The sequence below is a fragment of the Odocoileus virginianus genome, unplaced genomic scaffold, assembly GCF_023699985.2.
Source record: "Odocoileus virginianus isolate 20LAN1187 ecotype Illinois unplaced genomic scaffold, Ovbor_1.2 Unplaced_Scaffold_1, whole genome shotgun sequence".
Taxonomy (NCBI): Eukaryota; Metazoa; Chordata; class Mammalia; order Artiodactyla; family Cervidae; genus Odocoileus; species Odocoileus virginianus.
Window position 1 is genome coordinate 3,592,038 of NW_027224263.1, and position 18,574 is coordinate 3,610,611.

At 46.5% G+C, this 18,574-nt stretch overlaps 1 protein-coding gene and 1 long non-coding RNA gene across 3 annotated transcripts in view; one reads left to right on the forward strand and one right to left on the reverse strand.

The window, feature by feature from the left end:
• The window catches only part of LOC110143812 (uncharacterized), a 44,381-nt gene extending 43,102 nt beyond the window's left edge, over positions 1 to 1,279 (reverse strand). The window contains exon 1 of the long non-coding RNA XR_002315694.2: positions 734 to 1,279. This is a non-coding gene — a long non-coding RNA (uncharacterized lncRNA). The remainder of the gene's footprint in view (positions 1 to 733) is intronic.
• The window catches only part of RTL9 (retrotransposon Gag like 9), a 48,537-nt gene extending 30,721 nt beyond the window's left edge, over positions 1 to 17,816 (forward strand). The window contains exons 2-4 of one of the 2 annotated variants that reach the window (XM_020903553.2): positions 6,587 to 6,740; positions 12,042 to 16,144; positions 16,689 to 17,816. In XM_020903553.2, coding sequence (XP_020759212.2) covers positions 12,119 to 16,144; positions 16,689 to 16,805 — 4,143 coding nt within the window. In that variant the 5' untranslated portion in view covers positions 6,587 to 6,740; positions 12,042 to 12,118 and the 3' untranslated portion in view covers positions 16,806 to 17,816. Of the gene's footprint in view, positions 1 to 6,435; positions 6,741 to 12,041; positions 16,145 to 16,688 lie in introns of those variants that run through there. The other variant, XM_020903554.2, reaches the window with a different exon arrangement.
• The last annotated feature ends 758 nt before the right edge of the window (positions 17,817 to 18,574 follow it).

An 18,574-nucleotide genomic window follows, 5' to 3' on the forward strand; every position in this document is an offset into this window, starting at 1 on the left:
TCGGGGCAGGTAACAGGGCTGGGCTCTGTCATCCAGGACTCTTTGGAGCCCTCGTTTGAGCTGCTTCAGGGACTGATAAATTGGCCAGAGACTATGTCCAGTGTCTCAGGAAAGCAGTAAATAAAAGCTCCTCCTTTCCTGGGGAGCCCATGTCTATTTTGGCCTCTCTTTCCATCAAACTGGGAAGATGTTGAAAAGGGCCATCTTGCTTCAGAGCAGGGAGCATGCAGTGTGGTGGCTGCGTTTCTAACTGGGCTGACCATCAACCTGAGCCTCACTGCCCTTTTCAACACGGAGGAATTGCTAAATTCTATTTCAATTCTCCTGCTTACATCTTTCCCTGTTTCAGCAATTTGCTTTGTAAAAGATGGAGAAGCTAGCAGTGACTGTACTCCTAACAGTAGCTGAGGTCACATTTAAGAAATTCAAATGCTCAGGGTGTGCTTCTCGCATTAAGTCCAACTCAAGCCATTGGATGTGCACAGCACTGCTCAACAGAAGACCCCCGGAGGCTGTGTGGCATTTCTGGTATGCTAGGGGTTTGGGAAAGAACGAAAAGGCATTTTCATTTTCCGAACTCAGAGGCACTTCGGGGGTGGGGGAGGGTGTCAGGAATTCTTCCAAAGTCATGGGCCTGCCCACACCTGACTCAGATATTGATGACCTTCCCCAGGCCCTTCCCTCCCCACCCCAAAAAAAGACAGTATGAGTGACAACGAGCCCCGGTACTTACAGGTGCAGAGGATTTTCGGACAGGAAAATGGAGAAGGCAGGTTCCTGAATGCCTGCTGAGTCAGTTGCATCAGCTTAGGAAGTGATGATTGTAAAAATAAGATATTTGGAAAATCTTGTCGCCCTCTCCCCTTGTTTTTTCAGTCCATATCCAAACTCAGACCACCCCCTCTACCTCCCCAGGACATCTGTCTTTCCTGGCTGCCTGGCGCCTCCATGCCCCTTCTTGTGAGGGTGCTGGCAGGCACACTGCCTCTTGGAGCCTGTGGCCCAGCAAGGTAGTCAGGCTCCTGGGATTATGCTGGCAAGAATGACTGTCCTCCAAACGATCAGCCCAGAGAAAGAGAGAGAGCAAGCAAACCCAAAAACAGGTCCAGGATGGAGAGCTCCTAGTGCTGAGCATGTTTCTGGCGTATTCCGAAAGTGGCATCCACAGCAGAGAAAGTGTCCCAAAATAGCTCAGGCTGCCAATGCCTCGCTGAAACCTGAGAAAGAATTGCTGAATTCAAAGATCTGGGTCGCTGTGGGTGTGTGATCAAAGTGCGGATTTGTTGGTAGGAGGAACTCGAGCCATGAGCTTAGGAGAGACACGAGGTCACCTGGGGCATGGCCTGCCTTCTCTCTTCCAACTTGGTTAAGTGGCTGGTGGTGTCAGAAAGCTCCCCTGTGCAGAGTCGGGGGCTGGCAGGAGTTCCTGGGGACGCTGTTCTCATTCCCAGGTCTCTGATGCACCGACAGTATGAAATAGCAGTGCTCTATTTTCTGCATTTCCAACATGGGAACTGATACTGTTCAAAGGTTTCTTTAAAATGCTGCTCCATAACTGATGAAATTCCCCTTCCAGTAGATTTTTCATTTCTTTTGACCTTTGGCAAAATAAATGTCAGCTCCTAAAAATCAACAGAGAAGGGCAAACAGTAGGGTCTCTGTGATTTTCTTGGGATTTGAGAAATCTCTGGATGGTGTGTATACAATGCTGCCTGTGGTACTGGGAAGGCTGAGGTCCACTCAGACACATGGTCTCATTTTGATATTTGCAAGATCTTGGGACATTCTCCTTTCATCAGGTGTGTTGAAATTTTAGGATTGTCTGCAGAGAGTATGGGTCAGTATGTGAAAAGTATAGCACACATCTCCCTTGGATCAGCCATTCTTCTTAAGAAGAAAAAAGCAGAGCATTTGGTTTCTGACTCTAGATCTGCCTGTCTTTTGCTGAGTGATCTGGGACAAGTCACTTCTCTTCGCTGGATCTCAGGGTAAAACCAAGACAGTAATCCCCATTTTAATCCTAACCCAATGGTGTCTGACTCTGCAACTCTCTGGACTGTAGCCCACCAGGCTCCTCCATCCATGGAATTTTCCAGGCAAGAATACTGGAGTGAGTTGCCATTTCCTCCTCCAGGGGATCTTCCCAACCCAGGAATCAAACCCATGTCTCTTGTGTCTCTTGCATTGGCAGGTGGGTGCTTTACCACTAGCACCACCTGGGAAACCCCAGTGGTATCAGTAGTGAAGATTAACGCCAAGGGTCACAAGAATGCTACTAGGGGGAGGGCTTGTCACTCAGTATTTGACAGCAGGCTTCAGTTCCTTAGGGGACCCTGACTGGTAACCTGTATCAACACGCCTACAGTGAGTCCAGTGCATACCACAGCACTAGGGGCTTCATGCACAGGGGTCAATGTTATGTCCAGTTCCAAGCTGTAGGACTTTCGATTAGTTGCTTAGTGCCCAGGAGTTCAGTTTTCCCATCTGTCAAGTGGGTATACAAATTAATAATAATACAGGTCTACAATCCTTTATCTGAAACCATTGAGACTACATATGTTCTGGATTTCATGAGTTTTTTTTTTTAGATTTTAGTAAAGCAATATGGTACATATAACATATAACACCCCTTGTGGAATCTGGGGCAAGTATTCTGTCATCAATCACACTAATATTTCTCAATGGGATAAATGAATAGCCTGGGCTTCCCTGGTGGCTCAGACAGTAAAAAATCTGCCTGCAATGCAGGAGACCCAGGTTCAATCCCTGGGTTGGGAAGATCCCCTGGAGAAGGGAATGGCAACCCACTCCAGTATTCTTGCCTGGAGAATTCCATGGACAGAGGAGCCTGGTGGACTACAGTCCATGGGGTTGCAAAAAGTCGAACATGATTGACTGAGCGAATAGCACACAAAACAATTCAGGCCCAATTTGGCTACCATATGAGCTTGCCACAAAATTTCAGTTTTCAGAATCCTTTGGATGTCAAAAAGCCTGGTAAGAAATTGTGGACAATGAAAGAAGCTAATGTTTCTTTGGGCTTCTCTGGTGGCTCAGCAGTAAAGAATCCACCTGCCAGTGCAGGAGACCTGGGTTCAATCCCTGGGTCAGGAAGATCTCCTGGAGAAGGAAATGGCAACCCACTCCAGTGTTCTTGCCTGGGAAATCCCATGGACAGAGGAGCCTGGCAGGCTACAGTCCATGGGGTTGCAAAGAGTTGGACATGACTTAGCGACTAAACAATGTTTCTTTAGTGTGTGCCATGTGCAAGGTATGGTTCTAAGTAGTTTGTACACATTAACTGATTTAGTTGGGCCAATAACCCTATGAGGTGGGCATTACTATTATCACTATCATGCCCATTTTACAGATGAAGAAACTGAGGCTCAGAGAGGTTAAATCACCTGAGCAGAGTCTCAAAACCAGTGAGGGGCAAAACTTGGATTCTAACCCAGACAGTTCAGCCTAAGAATCTGTGCTCTTAACCATCTTCTGTACAAACTCAATGGGGTTAAAATGAGGCTTCAAAGGCCCACAGGGGCCAAGCAAGTCACTGTGGAAAAAGTCAGTGGCTGGTGGGTACTGAGGCAAAATGGTGAGCCAGTGCTCCATCTACAAGGAGCAGCTTACCCAGCTCCACCTGACTGTTCCCATCTCAGAACCAGGATCTGAGTCTTTCTGTTTCTCCCACATTATATAGGTGAAATCTCCTGACTTTCAAATGTTAGCAGTACTTTAAAAAAATGGCAAAAACATTGTAGGGGTCAAATAAAATCCATCTACAGTCTGAATCCAGCCTGTGGCTGCTAGTTTACAGACTCTGTGATGAAGGAATAGATGTGAAAGAGCTTTGAAAACTGAAGAACGTGTTCTAGACACAGACAGTCTCATTCTTAGGGTTATTTTTTTTTTCCTTCACCGTGTCTAGTTTTTTGAAAACTGGTATTCCTGGCCTAATGGAGATGAAAAGTTGGAATTAAATAGAGACTTCAGTGAACTTGAATGCTTCATTCCTTTGGCAGGCTGGATAAATGAGAAGCCTAGGTGTACTGGATGGGCTAAGCCTCAGAATTCCTGCCACACCCACAGGCCCCTTCTAAAGAGTTTCCATCCGCAGACCCTAGCCGAAGGAAGGAGCAGTTTCTTATGAATAGGTGACTATGTTTGGTACCCACGTGACCCTGCTTCCCCCTGCCAATAGCTGACTGAGCCAGGAGAGGGCATCTGATCCAAGAGCAGTCACTCTATAGGCTGGCAAGTTGCCTAGGAGGGAACGTGGGATGAAAACTTTGCCCAACAAGCACAGTGGTGACTAAATTTGGACCAATGAGAGTCTCTCGCTTGGGGAGCTTGAATACCAGACCTAGAAAGGGTGAGCAGTAGGCAACGGGCAGAATGCAGGCAGCAGGGCTCACAAATAAGCAGGCCAAGGAAAGATGACTGAGCTTCAGCTAGGTGCCAGACACTTGACACACATTTTGTGTTTAAAACATTCAAAGATCCTGTGAGGTAGGTACCATTATTATCCCTGTTTTACAGACAAGATAACTGAGGCTAGTGCTGGGAGTTGGAATCCTGGTTTATGTGATATTAAATTCAGAATGGAGGGACACATGTATACCTGTGGCTGATTCATATTGATGTATGGCAGAAACCATCACAATATTGTGAAGCAGTTATCCTCCAATTAAAATAAATAAATTAATTAAAAATAATATTCAGGGTGTCCAGACCCCTAAGCCAGCTGTTCTTAAACTCTAGAGGGTTTCAGAATCACTTGTGTCAAAATGCAGATTCCTTGGCCTCACTTTGGACCTACTGAGTCTGACTCTCTAAATGTGGAGCCCCACCTCCCAACTCTGCATCTGCATTTTAACAGTCCTCACAGAGGAATGACTGATGCAAAGGGCTTCCCAACCACATTTAGAGAAATGCAGTTTGAGGGAGTATGGCAGGTACTGTAAACTGCTCTGCCTTCACCTTCAGAAATAAGGTCAAGGTCAACAGATGAGGTCAAAGTCCAATTGACACTCTTTTGGAAATAGGGCCGATTCTACAAATAAGAGGACATCAGTCTGTCCTCTTTTCTAATTCCAGAAGTATCCACTGACACCAGTTACCTGAGGAAAGATGGCAGGCCTGAGATGAAGGCTCAGCACTTTGTAGAGAAAAACCTACCTGTTTTTCAGCAAGCAGAGCTCATAGCAGCCATACCGTCACTAAGCATTTTCCCCGAAGAGCACACACTGCAGAGACTTCCTGTATTGGCAGCAAAGAACAGGAGAGAAAATGCCCAAAGGCAGAGACATAGATTATAAACCATGGGATTTAAAAATGTAAATCTACTTCCTAGGCCAAACATAGAGATTCTCCTCAGCACTAGAATAGTTGTGTAAAAGATCCATCTGTGCTCTTCTTCACACCATTGATGAAAGGGTCGAACAGGATGGGACCAAGGCTTCTAGATTGTTGTAGAACCCCAGCCTGGCTATAGTATTGAGCCAATTGAGCATTCATTTGCCTTTAGGAACTCTCCCTGGAGAGACAAGTAATAATCTGAAGGCTGCTTGGAGTGTCTCAAGTCAGAAACTGGTTTGTGAGCCAAATGCCTAATGGTATCAGGCAAATATTCCTACAAGACAGTCGGGTGATCCAAGGGATGGCAAAAGTCAAATGCACTGGCCAAATCCTGCCCAGCAGGGCTTGAACTTGCACTTGGCAAGTTCTGTTTCTCTCATGTTCCTTTATGTGGACACTTTATTTATGTATGTTAATATCCTCACTTAGGCTAAGGTCAAACTCTGTTCTTCCCAGTTCTGGCCAGAAAGATTTCCTGTCTTACAGGTATCTGATCTTATCTTTGTTGATATTTTCACTGTGAGGGATTCCCTAAAGAAGGTCCTTGGATAAGTGCCCATCCTCCAGGAAAATTATTTCAGTCCTCGGGTACAAGGAGAAAGCCTGAGAACGATGTAGCCAGTGTTTTGTAAAGCAAAACCTATTTCATTGAAAGAGCTGTCCTTTATCCTGAGATTGTTTGCTTCTCTTTTTGTGTTTAAAGAAAATCCTTTCTAGGAAATGATAGTTTGGGGTTGTTTTGTCTTGCTTGTTCCTTTACTTGGAAAAATAAAAACCTGGCAACCTACTGTCAGTCTTCCCAGGTTTTTGGTTTGTGATAGCTGCTAGTCTTGGGAACCTGGTTTAATTTCACTTCTGCTGGAACCTCTAGGTACCTTCTATCACCACTTCCATCCTATGTGCTTATAAATTACCTGCTTCATAATTTGTGGCAGAATCTCTCCAAGGATTGACATCAAGCTTACAGCTCTGGAGTTTACAGTATACTGGTCTGTAGTTTCTTTCTTTAAGAAAATTGGGATGCTGCCCATGTGCAGTCCTTTGATATCCCTCCTGTTCTCTCCGATTGCACAGGACAGCAACTAATGCAAGGCAGTTCCGTTTGCTCTTCTTAAAATGTTCTTTTCCCTATAGAGTTGGACATGCATATACATGTTGTTTGGGGAATTTGCAGCACATCCAATGAAAGTGTAATTCCCAACTAACAGTCAAATCTTTCTCTTTGGAGCTACCCAGAACACACCTACCCTCTCTTCCATATGACAGCCCTTCAGAGACTCGAAGACAGTGTGTGACTCTCCTTTGAGTTAAGAGCACCAGCTGAGTCAGACAGTCGCGAGTGACAAGCCCAGCTTCACCCCGTCTCGGCTGTGGGAGCCCAGGTGAGTTACTTGATTTTATTTTCTCTCCACTTGTTTTTTTTTTTAAAGCTGATTTATAAAATGAGGGTAAAAAAAACCCACCTCATTGGTTCGTTGTGTGATAAATGATGTGATATAACGTTGATTTATGAAATGAGGGTAAAAAAACCCACTTTTGTGTGATAAATGATGTGATATATGTAAAGAGCTTAACCCAGTGCCTGGCAGAGTGAGGATTCCATGAATGTGAGCTCTTTCCCCTTTGATTTATAAAGAGCCAGGTGGGCATTTTAAGCATCAGGGCTATTGGAGAAGTGGGGTGAGCAACGGGGTGAGGGAGGTGGCAGACTCTCAAGTAGATCAGGTCTTTCTCTACCCTGAGGTTGTCTCTTTTCTGTTATCCTGATGCTTGCTTGCTAGTGCCGGGGGAGAGGCTATCATGCAGAATCTCAGGAAAAGTTTATTTTCAAGAGCTGGAGAGCTCTTTGTTGACATATTGAACTGTCTCTTGTTTATTCTTATTTCCCTGAGCAGCTAGTCCAAACTCAATTACCTTTTGTGAGGCAGTAGGCATGTGACACTTTGTACTAGCTGTATTGATCAGTGTAGACTGGGCCAGACGTGAGAGATCTGAGATGCTAAGCAGCAGTTTCTGGGCTTTTCCTTCCTTAGTAGGCCTCCCCTTTCTGTGTCTATAGAAACACCGGCACAAACAAAATGAAAATCTGGGATCCAAATGGCCTGAGCCTGCAAGCACTCTTGCTAGGTAGCCACCTTAGAAGACAGCTGATGATTAATGGTCACAGTGAACTAGAACTTGAACTCCTGGTGTGTCCAGAGTCAGAGTGGTTTTCTAACAGCAGCTCTTTGCACACCCTGGGTTTTTCAAGCAATTGCATGATATGAACTCCAAATGCCATTGCAGCTAGAAAAAGTTTGGAAGGAGACACACCCAACTGTGAACAGACAGAGGAATGGAACTTGAGGGGATGGGGTGGGGTGGGGTAGGTACAGGACTGGCTTTATCTGTAGGTAGGATTTCAAGTTTTTATCCTGAGAATATATTCCTAGATTACTTGTGTAATTCTTAGGCATAAATAAAAGTAGAAAAATAAGAAATTGGGTTTTTAAAAAATAATAATAATAAATAAGAGTAAGCCATTAGAGACAGTTTTCAGAGGTCACTACTGACCAAGGATCTCAGTGATACAAGAATTAAGCCTATTGGAGGAGAAAGGTTACTTGGGTGGGGAGATGTTGGGGGCCCTTAGAGAGAGGAAAGGAGAGGGCTAGAGATAGAACTGTAGAGGAACATACCTTTCAAAAGAAAGAAAAATATTTTTTTTTCTAGTACAATAATATTTATATGGACAGATGAGAAAATACAACTAAGAAAAACGAAAGTAAAAATTCTCTTTAATCCAGTCACTCAGATATGGTCACTGTTAACATTTTGGTATACATCTTTCCAAACTGTATTTTTTTCTATGCAAAAATATACATATTTATTTTATAAAAATCAGATAATCATTTTCACTGGACACTGCAGATGTACAATGATTTGTTTAATCATTCAGTGGATTGGGTTCTGACACTGGCATTTAGGTAATTTCCAAGTTTTTATGATCATAAACAACAGTGCTTTCTAGCTATGTGACCTTGGGAAAGTTAACTAATCTCTCTGTGCCTCATCTGAAAATGAGAGTGATAATACCTACCTCATAGGGCTGCTGTGAGCAGCAAATGAGATTTTGCATGTATAGTGCTTAGCATAGTGCCTGGCACAGTAAACATTAGCTGTTATTATTAAATATAATAATAATAATAATTGTTGTTGTTGGGTTCCCTGTGAGTACTTTTTTGGTTTAGGGTAGGGGGAGAGTGACTGGAAGTTTTCTCTTTGAGTAGTATACTACAGTGAGTTCTGGAGTCAAATGGAGCTGTATGGTTTTGGTCATGTCAGTTCACTTTGCCAAGACTCAGTTTTCTTATCTGTAAACTGAGAATTAAAAATACCTAGCTTACAGGATAGATGTTGGGATCAAATGAGAGAATGCATGTAAAACCCTCAGTGTAGTTCTTGGCATGTAGCAAGAGTTCCAAGTAAGTTGGTATTATTATTATTACTATTATTATTATCATGATGATGATTCAGCCACTAGTGGGGGTAGGAAGAGCATGGTGGCACTTGGGGAGTGTTTCTAATCACTAGTCTGTTTACAAAGAGAGGAAATTAGTCTGATTCTGGAATCAGACTAACTTGGGCTCATATCAGGGCTTTGCCATGTGATGGCTCTCTGATGCTGGTTACAATTTCTCCAAGCACCTCTCACCATTTGTGAAAGAATATATTATATATACACACACACACACACACATATAATAAAACTGAATCACTTTGCTGTACACCTGAAATTAACATAACATTGTAAATCAATTGTACTTCAATAAAAAATAAAATTGAAAAAAAGAAAATGAAGGAAAAAATTTCTAAAGCATAAAGTAAATGGGAATGGAGTCAGTGCCTACCTTGCAGGTGTGGCTACAAGGTGTGAAGGATATAAAACAAGTGTAGTGCTTAGCCTGAGTGCCCAGGTATTGTTGGGTGATAATTATCTTTGGTTGTTGGAGCATGGGGAGGTTTATAACAAGCTGAATGCCTCTCCCCAACCCCTAGATTCTGAGTCCCTGGGGTACTTCAACTTCACCAAAAGGTTTTGCCCTATTCGGGGCTCAGGGACCATTTCTGCCCTTAGTATAAGAGTTGGAGGGCTCCTGATTCAGAAGGCTCTGGCAAACCTTCCTGTTAATTCTACCCTGATCTTGTGCCCCAGTTCTAGAAAGCAGGCTGAAGTCCTGCTTCTATGAACAAGCTCTCACCTGGTATGCTTAAGATTGGCATGCTTTTCTTGCCAGCTGTCTGGATGCCCTGGAGCCTCATTGTTGAATTCTAACCCTATGGCGGGGTAGCTGGTTGCCTGATTTCCCCCTGAGTCTCTGACACTAGTGCCAGTTGCTTTTTAATTGTCACCATTGCTGGGCTCTCTTAAGCCCCATGGCCCATCCTTCCAAACCCTGGCTTACCCGAACCTGAACCCATTCTACTCTGCTCCACTCAGCCTCCAGCCCTGTTCCCTCTATCCCCTGCCTGCTCTTCCACAGCCCACTGGTGGTAACGCCTGGCTCCCACGACCCTGATGGCTGCTCAGCCACAGAAGAACGTCTCATTTCCTGAGCCAAGACCCTTTCGGTCTCATCTCTTTACTTGTGTGACTCTCCTCTTTCCTTTGGGATGGGCAGAGGTGGGCAGAGTGGGCTGGTGCAGCTATTGGGGGCAAGGGGAAGAAGGGTGGAGTTGCATAGGCCAAGTGCTAAAGCGGAGCTTCTGGAGGGCTGTCAAGTGAAACGCGGCCAGAGGCAAATGTCAGAGCCTATATAGAGGCAGGAATCTGGGACCAGAGAGACAGAGCAAGCACTAGCAAGTCAGGAGCAGTGGGGCGGGTGGGCGGGTGGGCAGGCTGGCTGGCTGGCGGGCAGGAGGGGGGCGTGGCAGGGGATAGCTCAGGGAGATTGCAGAGAACAGCTGCTGGTACTGGGTCTTACTTTAATGAACGGGCTGGGCATGGGGCATAAGTAAATTGGCCAGACCAAAACAACTAGGGGCGCAAAGGACATACTCCCTCTCTTCTCCCTGACTGGCAAGGTAAGATCTTTCCGGGTTTTGCCTGGTGGGAAACTGTGGCATGTTCAGGAATTTTTCTGAAGATGTGGTAGGTGGGGGTGGTCATCTACGGCTGCCCATTTAACCCATCTTTCCCATTGCACCAATTATTAGAGTAACCACGGTCCTAGCATGAGTCCAGTATTTCAGATAAGGTGGATCATTATAGCACAGCAGAGAAGAGTTAGGGGGTCTCTGGAGTTGGGTGGGCCTGGGAATCCAAGTGACTGCAGGCAAATTATGAAGGCTTTCTGGACCTTACTTTTCTCCTTTGTAAGATGAGGATTTTGAGGATGACTTGTCACTGAGGATGACCAAAATCTCTCAGTGTTGCTGTGTGTGGGGACCAAGTAAGACAGTGCATGTAAAGTGCCCAGTAGGGTGCTTGCCAGTCATCATATGCTCAAGAAATGTTGAGCATTTGGCACTTCTGTTGCTAGCATTCTCAATATTATTATGGAGGCATGTTGCACCAGATTGATGAGTTTTGTGACATTGTTCCAAATGAGCAAGTGTTCCATTGGGGGCATGAGCAGGCTGAGGGGACATGTCAACATTGTGTAATGTGTGTGTTAGTTTCCAAGTTCTGTGCCAAGAAGCCCCATTGGAGGCTGCTTATGGGAGTAGGCCAGAGGGGTGAGGCTCTGGGCTTTCCCACTCACCCTTACCCAGTTGTCAGAGAAGCTTGAAGTTTGTACTTCCTATAGACTGAGCTTCAAGTGAACCATGATCTAGGACATCAGAGAGGTAACTGAATGTAGCCTTAGGGATGCCAAAGGATAGACAACCCCAAGGAGTAAGTGATAGTCAAAGACAAACAGTTTCTAGTATTTCAGTGGTCTTATTCTAACCCCAACCCCAACTAAACTGAGCGCACTGGTAAAATGGGAATAATACTACTATTGTAAGATTCCAATGTGTAATGCTTATGCATCGTGGTACACTGTAGACACTAAAATGTACTGCCTTGAACACACTAGGTGAGCAGTAAGTGGTAGTAATAGTGGTGATTTTTGTTATTAAAAATCAAAATGTTAATAAATAGGATTTTCAGTTTGTGGAATGCTACTCTCATTGATCAGTTAAATGCCTTCCTTTTCCTGAGGAAGACATTTAGGGCCATTAGAGTAGTAAAATGGGGATTAAAGCACTAGCAGGACTCAATGAGCACTAGGAACTAATAGTTATCCTGGGGCGAAGGGTGTTCTCATCCAGGCCCTTGGCTGGCTTGCTAGTGCTGTGATGGGAGACAGCATAGCTCAGGAACCGGCACTTCTCACAATTTTCCAGAAGGTGGTGCTGCTGTTTCATTTCAACCAGGACCTCCCAGGCTCTGGGCTGCTGAAGTTGCCAGTGTTGATAGCTTTTATAAAACTGAGAGTGTGTGTTGTGTGACTGAGCCGGTTGGTTTGAAAAGGATAGGGGTGGAAAGGATAGTTGCTCCAGCTTCAAATTTGTTTAATGCCATACAGCTTCTTTAACCTGAGAGGCCCATCTCTGATGCCACAGAGCCATAAGAGATCTCCATCACTAATCATTTGTCTATTTCCCCATCTTCTTGATACTGTCTTTTGACTGCTAAACTTGTTTCCTGTTTACAGATTTTCTTGCCACTTGGGCTTCAGCAGAACCCCTGATATAATTGCTTTAGACGTTCTCTACACACTGTCCTTTGGCCATGGCAGATACATCAATACCCTTAAATTCACTGCAGTTCAGCAATGTGCCGAGGGAGGAAAATGGCGACACCCAAAATAGGGAGACGACCTTCTCTGGACCAACGCTAGAGAACAGAGCAGAGGGCCAAATTCTGCCTTCTACTGTCCAGCCTATGGTCTCAACTTCAGCATCAGACCCTGGAGGGATGTCCACACAGCTGATGACATCCCCAGCCTTTGACACCATGGCCACGCCTCTAATGGGAACAGCAAACTCTGGAGTTGTGTCCTCACCCCTCCTGTCAGACTCTGGGGCACTGTCCCCATTGTTAATGCCAACTTCGGATTCAGAGGCGCTGTCCCCATTGTTAATGCCAACCTCAGACTCTGGGATGCTGTCCCCATTGCTAATGCCAGCCTCAGATTCTGGAACATTGTCTCCATTGCTTTCCACTTCAGAGTATGGATTAATGTCCCCAGGGCTGATGACGATTCCTGACTTTGGAACAATGTCCACGGCACTAACGGCAACCCCGGATTCTGAAGACATATCACCATTGGCAATGTCAGCCTCATCCTCTGAAGCAATGGCCACACCATTGATGCTAGCCCCAGATTCTGGAGAGCTCTCCCCACTGCTAATGCCAGATATTAACCCCGGAGAGATGTCCACACAGCCAGTGCCAGCTCCAGGCTTTGAAGGAATGTCACCATTGCAAATTACAGATGAAGACACTGAAGCAATGTCCAAAGTGCTAATGACTGCCCTGGTCTCTGGAGAGATCTCTTCACTGCTCATGTCAGACACAGACTCTGAAGCGATCTCCTCACTGATAATGTCAGCCCTAACTTCTGAAGCGATGCCCACCCAACTAACGAGCACCCAAGATTCTGGGGACATGTCCACCCAGCTAATGTCAGGCCCAGACTCTGGAGTAGAGTCTTCACCACTAATGACAGCTCCAGGCTCCGGAGCCATATCCTCACCTCTCCTGTCAGTCCCCGAGGCTGGAGAAATGCCCACCTTGTCAAAGCCAGCCCCAGATGCTGAGGCAGTGTCCCCACTGCTAATGATGGCTCTAACCTCTGGAGGGATGCCCACCCAACTGATGCCAGCCCAAAGCTCTGGAGCTATGTCCTCACAGTTAACACAAAATCTAGATTCTCAGATTGTGTCTACTCCACCAATGGGAGCAAGAGCCTCCGGGGAGATGTCTGCATCGTCAGCAAGAGCCTCAGATTCTGGAGCAAGGTCGACACTGCAAATGAGAACCCCAGCCTCTGGCAATATGTCCACGCTGCTAAAGACAGTCCCGGACTCTGCAGCACTGTCCACCCCACTGATGACGGCCACAACCTCTGGAGCAATGTCCGCAGAGCCAGTGCCAACCGCAGCCTCTAGAGGAATGTCCACACACTTAACAATGACTCAAACTTCTGGAGCCACATCTACAGGCTTTATGAAAGCCCCAGCCAGTGGGGCAAAGACCACACCACGAATGAGAGCTCCAGCCTCGGGGGCAATGTCCATCCCATCCAGCACAGCCCCCATCTCTGAAACAGTATCTATGCTACAAATGACCACCCCGGCCTCTGGGTCAGTGTCCACACTGCGAATAAGAGCGCCTGTCTCTGGAGCAACATCTAAGTCACAAAGGAGAGCCACAGCCTCGAGAGTGACAGCCGGACCACAAATGAGAGCTTCTGAAGCCATGTCCACCCCACAGATGACAGCCAAAGCCTCTGGATCCATGTCCTCACTATTAACGAGAGACACAGCCCCAGGAGTGATGTTCGTGCCACCGATGAAAGCTACGGCCTCAGGAGCATTGTCCAAGCCACTAACAACATCCAAAGCCTCAGAAGCAATGTTCATGCAGCAAATGACAACCGCAGCTTCTGGAGAGATCTCCACAATGCTAATGAGAGACATAGCTTCTGGAGCCATGTCCACGCCACAGATGACAGATGCTGCGTCTGCCGGGATGTCCACACCACTAATGAGAGCCCCAGCCTCTGGAGACGTGTCCACACCACAAATGACAGCCGCAGCCTCTGGAAGCATGTCCATGCCCCTAATGAGAGCCCCGGGCCCTGGAGCCATGCCCACAGTGCTAATGAGATCCACAGTCTCTGGAAAGATGCCCAGTCAGCCAATAGGCACTCAAGACTTTGGGGGGATGTCCATGTCATTCAAAAGGTTCATGACCTCTGGAGGGATGTCCACGTTGCAGATGCGAGCCCCAGCCTCTGAAGTGCTGTCCACACCAAAAATTAGAGCCCCGAGATTTGGGGCAGTATCCACACCCCTGATAAGAGCCTCAAACCCTGGAGAGGTGTCCACACTTCTCACAAGAGCTTCATCCTCCGGAGAGATGTCCTCAGCACTAACGAGACCCCCAACTTCTGGGGAGACAGCCACCACCCCTCTGAGAGCCCCAGCTTATGGAGCAATGTCTCCTCTGCAAAGAACAGTCACAGCCTCTGGCATGATGTCCATGCCACAAATGAGGGCTCCAATCTCTGGGCCAATACCCACACCACTCATGAGATCCACGGCCTCTGGAGTGATGTCCACGCCTCAGATGACAGCCGTGGCCTCTGGAGGGGTGTCCATGCCACTGTTGAGGGCCCCAACCTCTGGAGCAACATCTGCACCGCAGATGCCCACAGCAGCATCTGCAGAGGTGTGCACACTATCCATGCGAGCCCCCAGCTTGGGAGTGATGTCCCCGCCATTATTAAGGGCTCCAGTCTCTGGAATTATGTGCACACCCCCAAGGAGACCCTCAGTCTCTGAAGATGTGCCCACAGAGTTCATGAGAGCTCCAACCTCTGGAAAGATGGCCACCGCACAAACCACAGCCATGGCCTCGGGAGGGATGTCCAAGCCATTCATGAGAGCCGTGGCCTCTGGAGTAACACCCATGCCACTGATGTCTGCCATGGCTTCTGGAGAGACATCCAAGCCACTAATGAAAAGCCTGTCATCTGGGGCAATGTCCACACTGCAAACAAGAGTTGTGAGTTCTGGATCTACATCCTTGCCACAAACGACATATGCAGCCTCAGGAAAGATGTCCACACCGCCGATGAGAGTCTCGGCTTCCGGAGCCACATCCACACCACTTATGAGAGCCTCAGCTTCTGGAATGATGTCCATGCCACTTCTGAGACCCATATCCTCTGGGGGGATGTCCATGCCACTAATGAGGGCCACAGTCCCAGGAGCCATGTCCGCATCCCAAATGGCAGCCGCAGCCCCTGGAATGATGTCCACCCTGGGAGTCAAAGCCACAGACTCTGGGGAAACATCTGCCGCTCGCATCAGTGTCACAGCCTCTGGATCAAAGTCCACACGACATGCGACGACCACCCCCCGCAAAACAGTAAAGCCACCACCAGACGAAGTCCCATCTTTTGGCATGCTGACCCCAGCACTCTGTTACCTCTTAGAAGAACAGGAAGCAGCCCGGGGTTCATGCCCTGTGGAAGAGGAGGTGGAGATTGATGAGGAGAAGCAAATGAAGGGATTTTTGAATGATTCAGAGAAAATGGCCTTTCTGGTGTCTCTTCATCTGGGGGCAGCAGAAAGATGGTCCATCTTGCAGATGGAGGTAGGAAACCCCCTCACCAGTGAAGATAAATCTTTCCTGAGAAGATCCCAGGGCTTATATGACTCCCTGTCTGAAATTGACATCCTCAGTGCAGTTCTCTGCCATCCCAAGCAGGGCCAGAAGTCAGTCAGGCAGTATGCCACTGACTTCCTTCTGCTGGCCCGACATTTGTCTTGGTCTGATGCCATTCTGCGGACCAGGTTCCTGGAAGGACTCTCTGAAGCTGTTGCCACCAAAATGGGCCGGATCTTCCTGAAGGTGGCTGGCAGCCTAAAGGAGCTGATAGATAGGTCTCTCTATACCGAGTGCCAGCTGGCGGGAGAGAAGAATTCCCGAGGCAGCTCCAGCCAGGTTCTGACATCACCCTGTAAGCGGAATAGCGAGGAGGCAATGGAGAATGAACTGAACCCCCAGCAGCAAACCGAGGAGGTAATGATGGGGAAATACACTCAAGGTTTCTGAATAGAAAATTGAAGGCACCTGCTCCTTTGTGTAGACTAAGAAAGAGGCTGGGGGAAGCATTGAGCTCCTAGACTGTAAGCCCCAACCTAGAATTTTGTCAGTGGGCCTGGTTAGGCCCTTATTTGGGGCATATTAACCCAAACTCCATTAACTTTGTGGAGCCTTGCCCTACCCAAGATACTTAGGGCGTGGGGGTGGTTAAAGAAGATTTATCTTCTGAGGGAACTGGTTGGGCTCAGTCCCAACTCGCTACTGCTGATTCCAAGTCCAGTTCTAAAAGAGGGGTCATGTTTTAGAGGCTGGGTCCCACCTACAACCACATGTGTTGTAGACCCAGGTCACTAGGGAATTTGGCCAGTCTAGTCCTTGGTCACACTTTTTATACAAATAAGGTACATTGGCCAAGTTTCTTTACATGCTAAGTGATTGAGATTATCCAGGTAGAACCCCATTTGTCATAGTAATCATGGCTCTTACATTTGCTGTTTTTGTTTTTTTTTCTCACTCCCAGCACCAGCATGTTCCCAAACGCTGTTATTACCTGAAAGAGCATGAAGACCCTCAAGAGGGTCTGCACGACCACCTTCGAAAGAGCACAGGCCATCAGAAGGCCCCCACTAACAAGTAATGCTACCTGGATTCTTCTCCTGTGATATCCAACTTGGCTGCTAACTTGAGGACTGGTTCCTAGACTCATTCCATGCAATTACATCATTAAAACTTGTGGCCTTTCCCCCTTCAGCACCCCTTCCAGGTGCATCCCACCCTATCCCCCACTTGGTTGACTTGACCTTCTCTTTCACCCCACATGCCTTTGACCTGCCCCAGCAATCAGAACGTGGACTTCAAGAATGTTCGTTGTATGAGGTTCTGAACTCCCATTACCAACAAGGACAGTGCTAGTTCCTGGTCCAGGGAGAAGTCTAGGCAGGAGAAACTATGTCCTACCTCAAAAACACCTTAGAGTGTCTTGCCACATGTCATCAGGCAAACTTGAGGAAGCCCTGGTCCCATTTCACCTGGCAGGGGAGCCCATAAGGAGAGTGATGCCCACTCCAATACCATCCTTTTCATCCAGTATACTTGTCCCTATATGCCCCAACTCATAGCACTTAAATTTGGTCTCCAAGGCCCTTGTCCTGTTTATAGTCTCCATCCTGAACCATTCGTTTTGACCCATGGTAACAATCTTAGTAATAGCTAATGTTTATTGTTTATGTACTGTGTGACAGGTAGTGGGCTAAACTCTTGACAAGCATCATCTCACTACATTCTTACCATAACCCAACTTGTTCTTCTGTTGTCAACTTCTGAAGTCTTGATCTATTGTCAGTGGCCATTGTCTTGTCCCTCAGTGTGAAATTTCTAGCTCTGACCTTTGGGTGACCTCCTCAGTTGTTAATTGCCCTCACTCCCCTTGGCTATTGTGCTTTGTGGCCAGCACTCTTGATAAAGATCTTGGTCTTTAAACAGGCATAGATAGAACATAATGTGAGCAGTGTTTGCCTTAATGTGGTGGGATTTATGGGTGTTTTAATGTTCTTCTTTTTACTTCTCTCTACTTTCCAGATTCTCTACAGTAAGCATGTATTACATTTGTAATCGTTAAAGTAAATAAAGTTCATTTACGAAAAAAGAATTAACTGTGGCTAACAGAATTTGATTTATTGAGTCCTTCATTCTGTCAATATTTATTATCTAACATGTGTCAGCCACTGTTTTGGGGACAGATAGATAAGAACATTGATCAAACGAAAACTTCATTCCAATGGAAGAGGGGAACAGACAATAAGTAAGAAAACACGTAAGTAAGATAGGTTGAAATCGTGGTGAAGCCTATAAAGACAGGAAATAAAGATAATGGGGAATTTGATACTAACAGCAAATTTATTTATTCAATAATAGTCCATGTAATTGGGTTACTCAAAGATCTTTTAAAAACAGTAGGAGTGACATGATTAGAAACACATTTTAGAAAACTAACTTGGACAGAGGAGCCTGGCAGGCTACAGTCCATGGGGTCGCAAAGAGTTGGACATGACCAAGTGCCTGAGCACGGCAGCAAGCACTGCAATAGTACAGGTGACTGACTCTTCAGATGACTCAATCTAAGGTCAGGGCAGTGGGGATGAAAAGAGGCACAGAGACCAAATCTTCTCTGAGGGTTTAAGTCTGCTGCTCCATTACCCTAAACATTGGATCTGATTCCAGGAAGAGGAAAATGATTCTCAGAAAAAACAAAGATTAGCAGACAAATTGGCAGCCCCATGGTGATATAGAGAAGAATCTGGCTCTGTGGGCTGCCTGTGGATGCATCAATCACCAGTGCTGTTGCCTTGGGCCTGGGGGTGGGGGCAGGGGAGAAAGAGGGTTCAACTGGTTGGGAAACCAAAATTC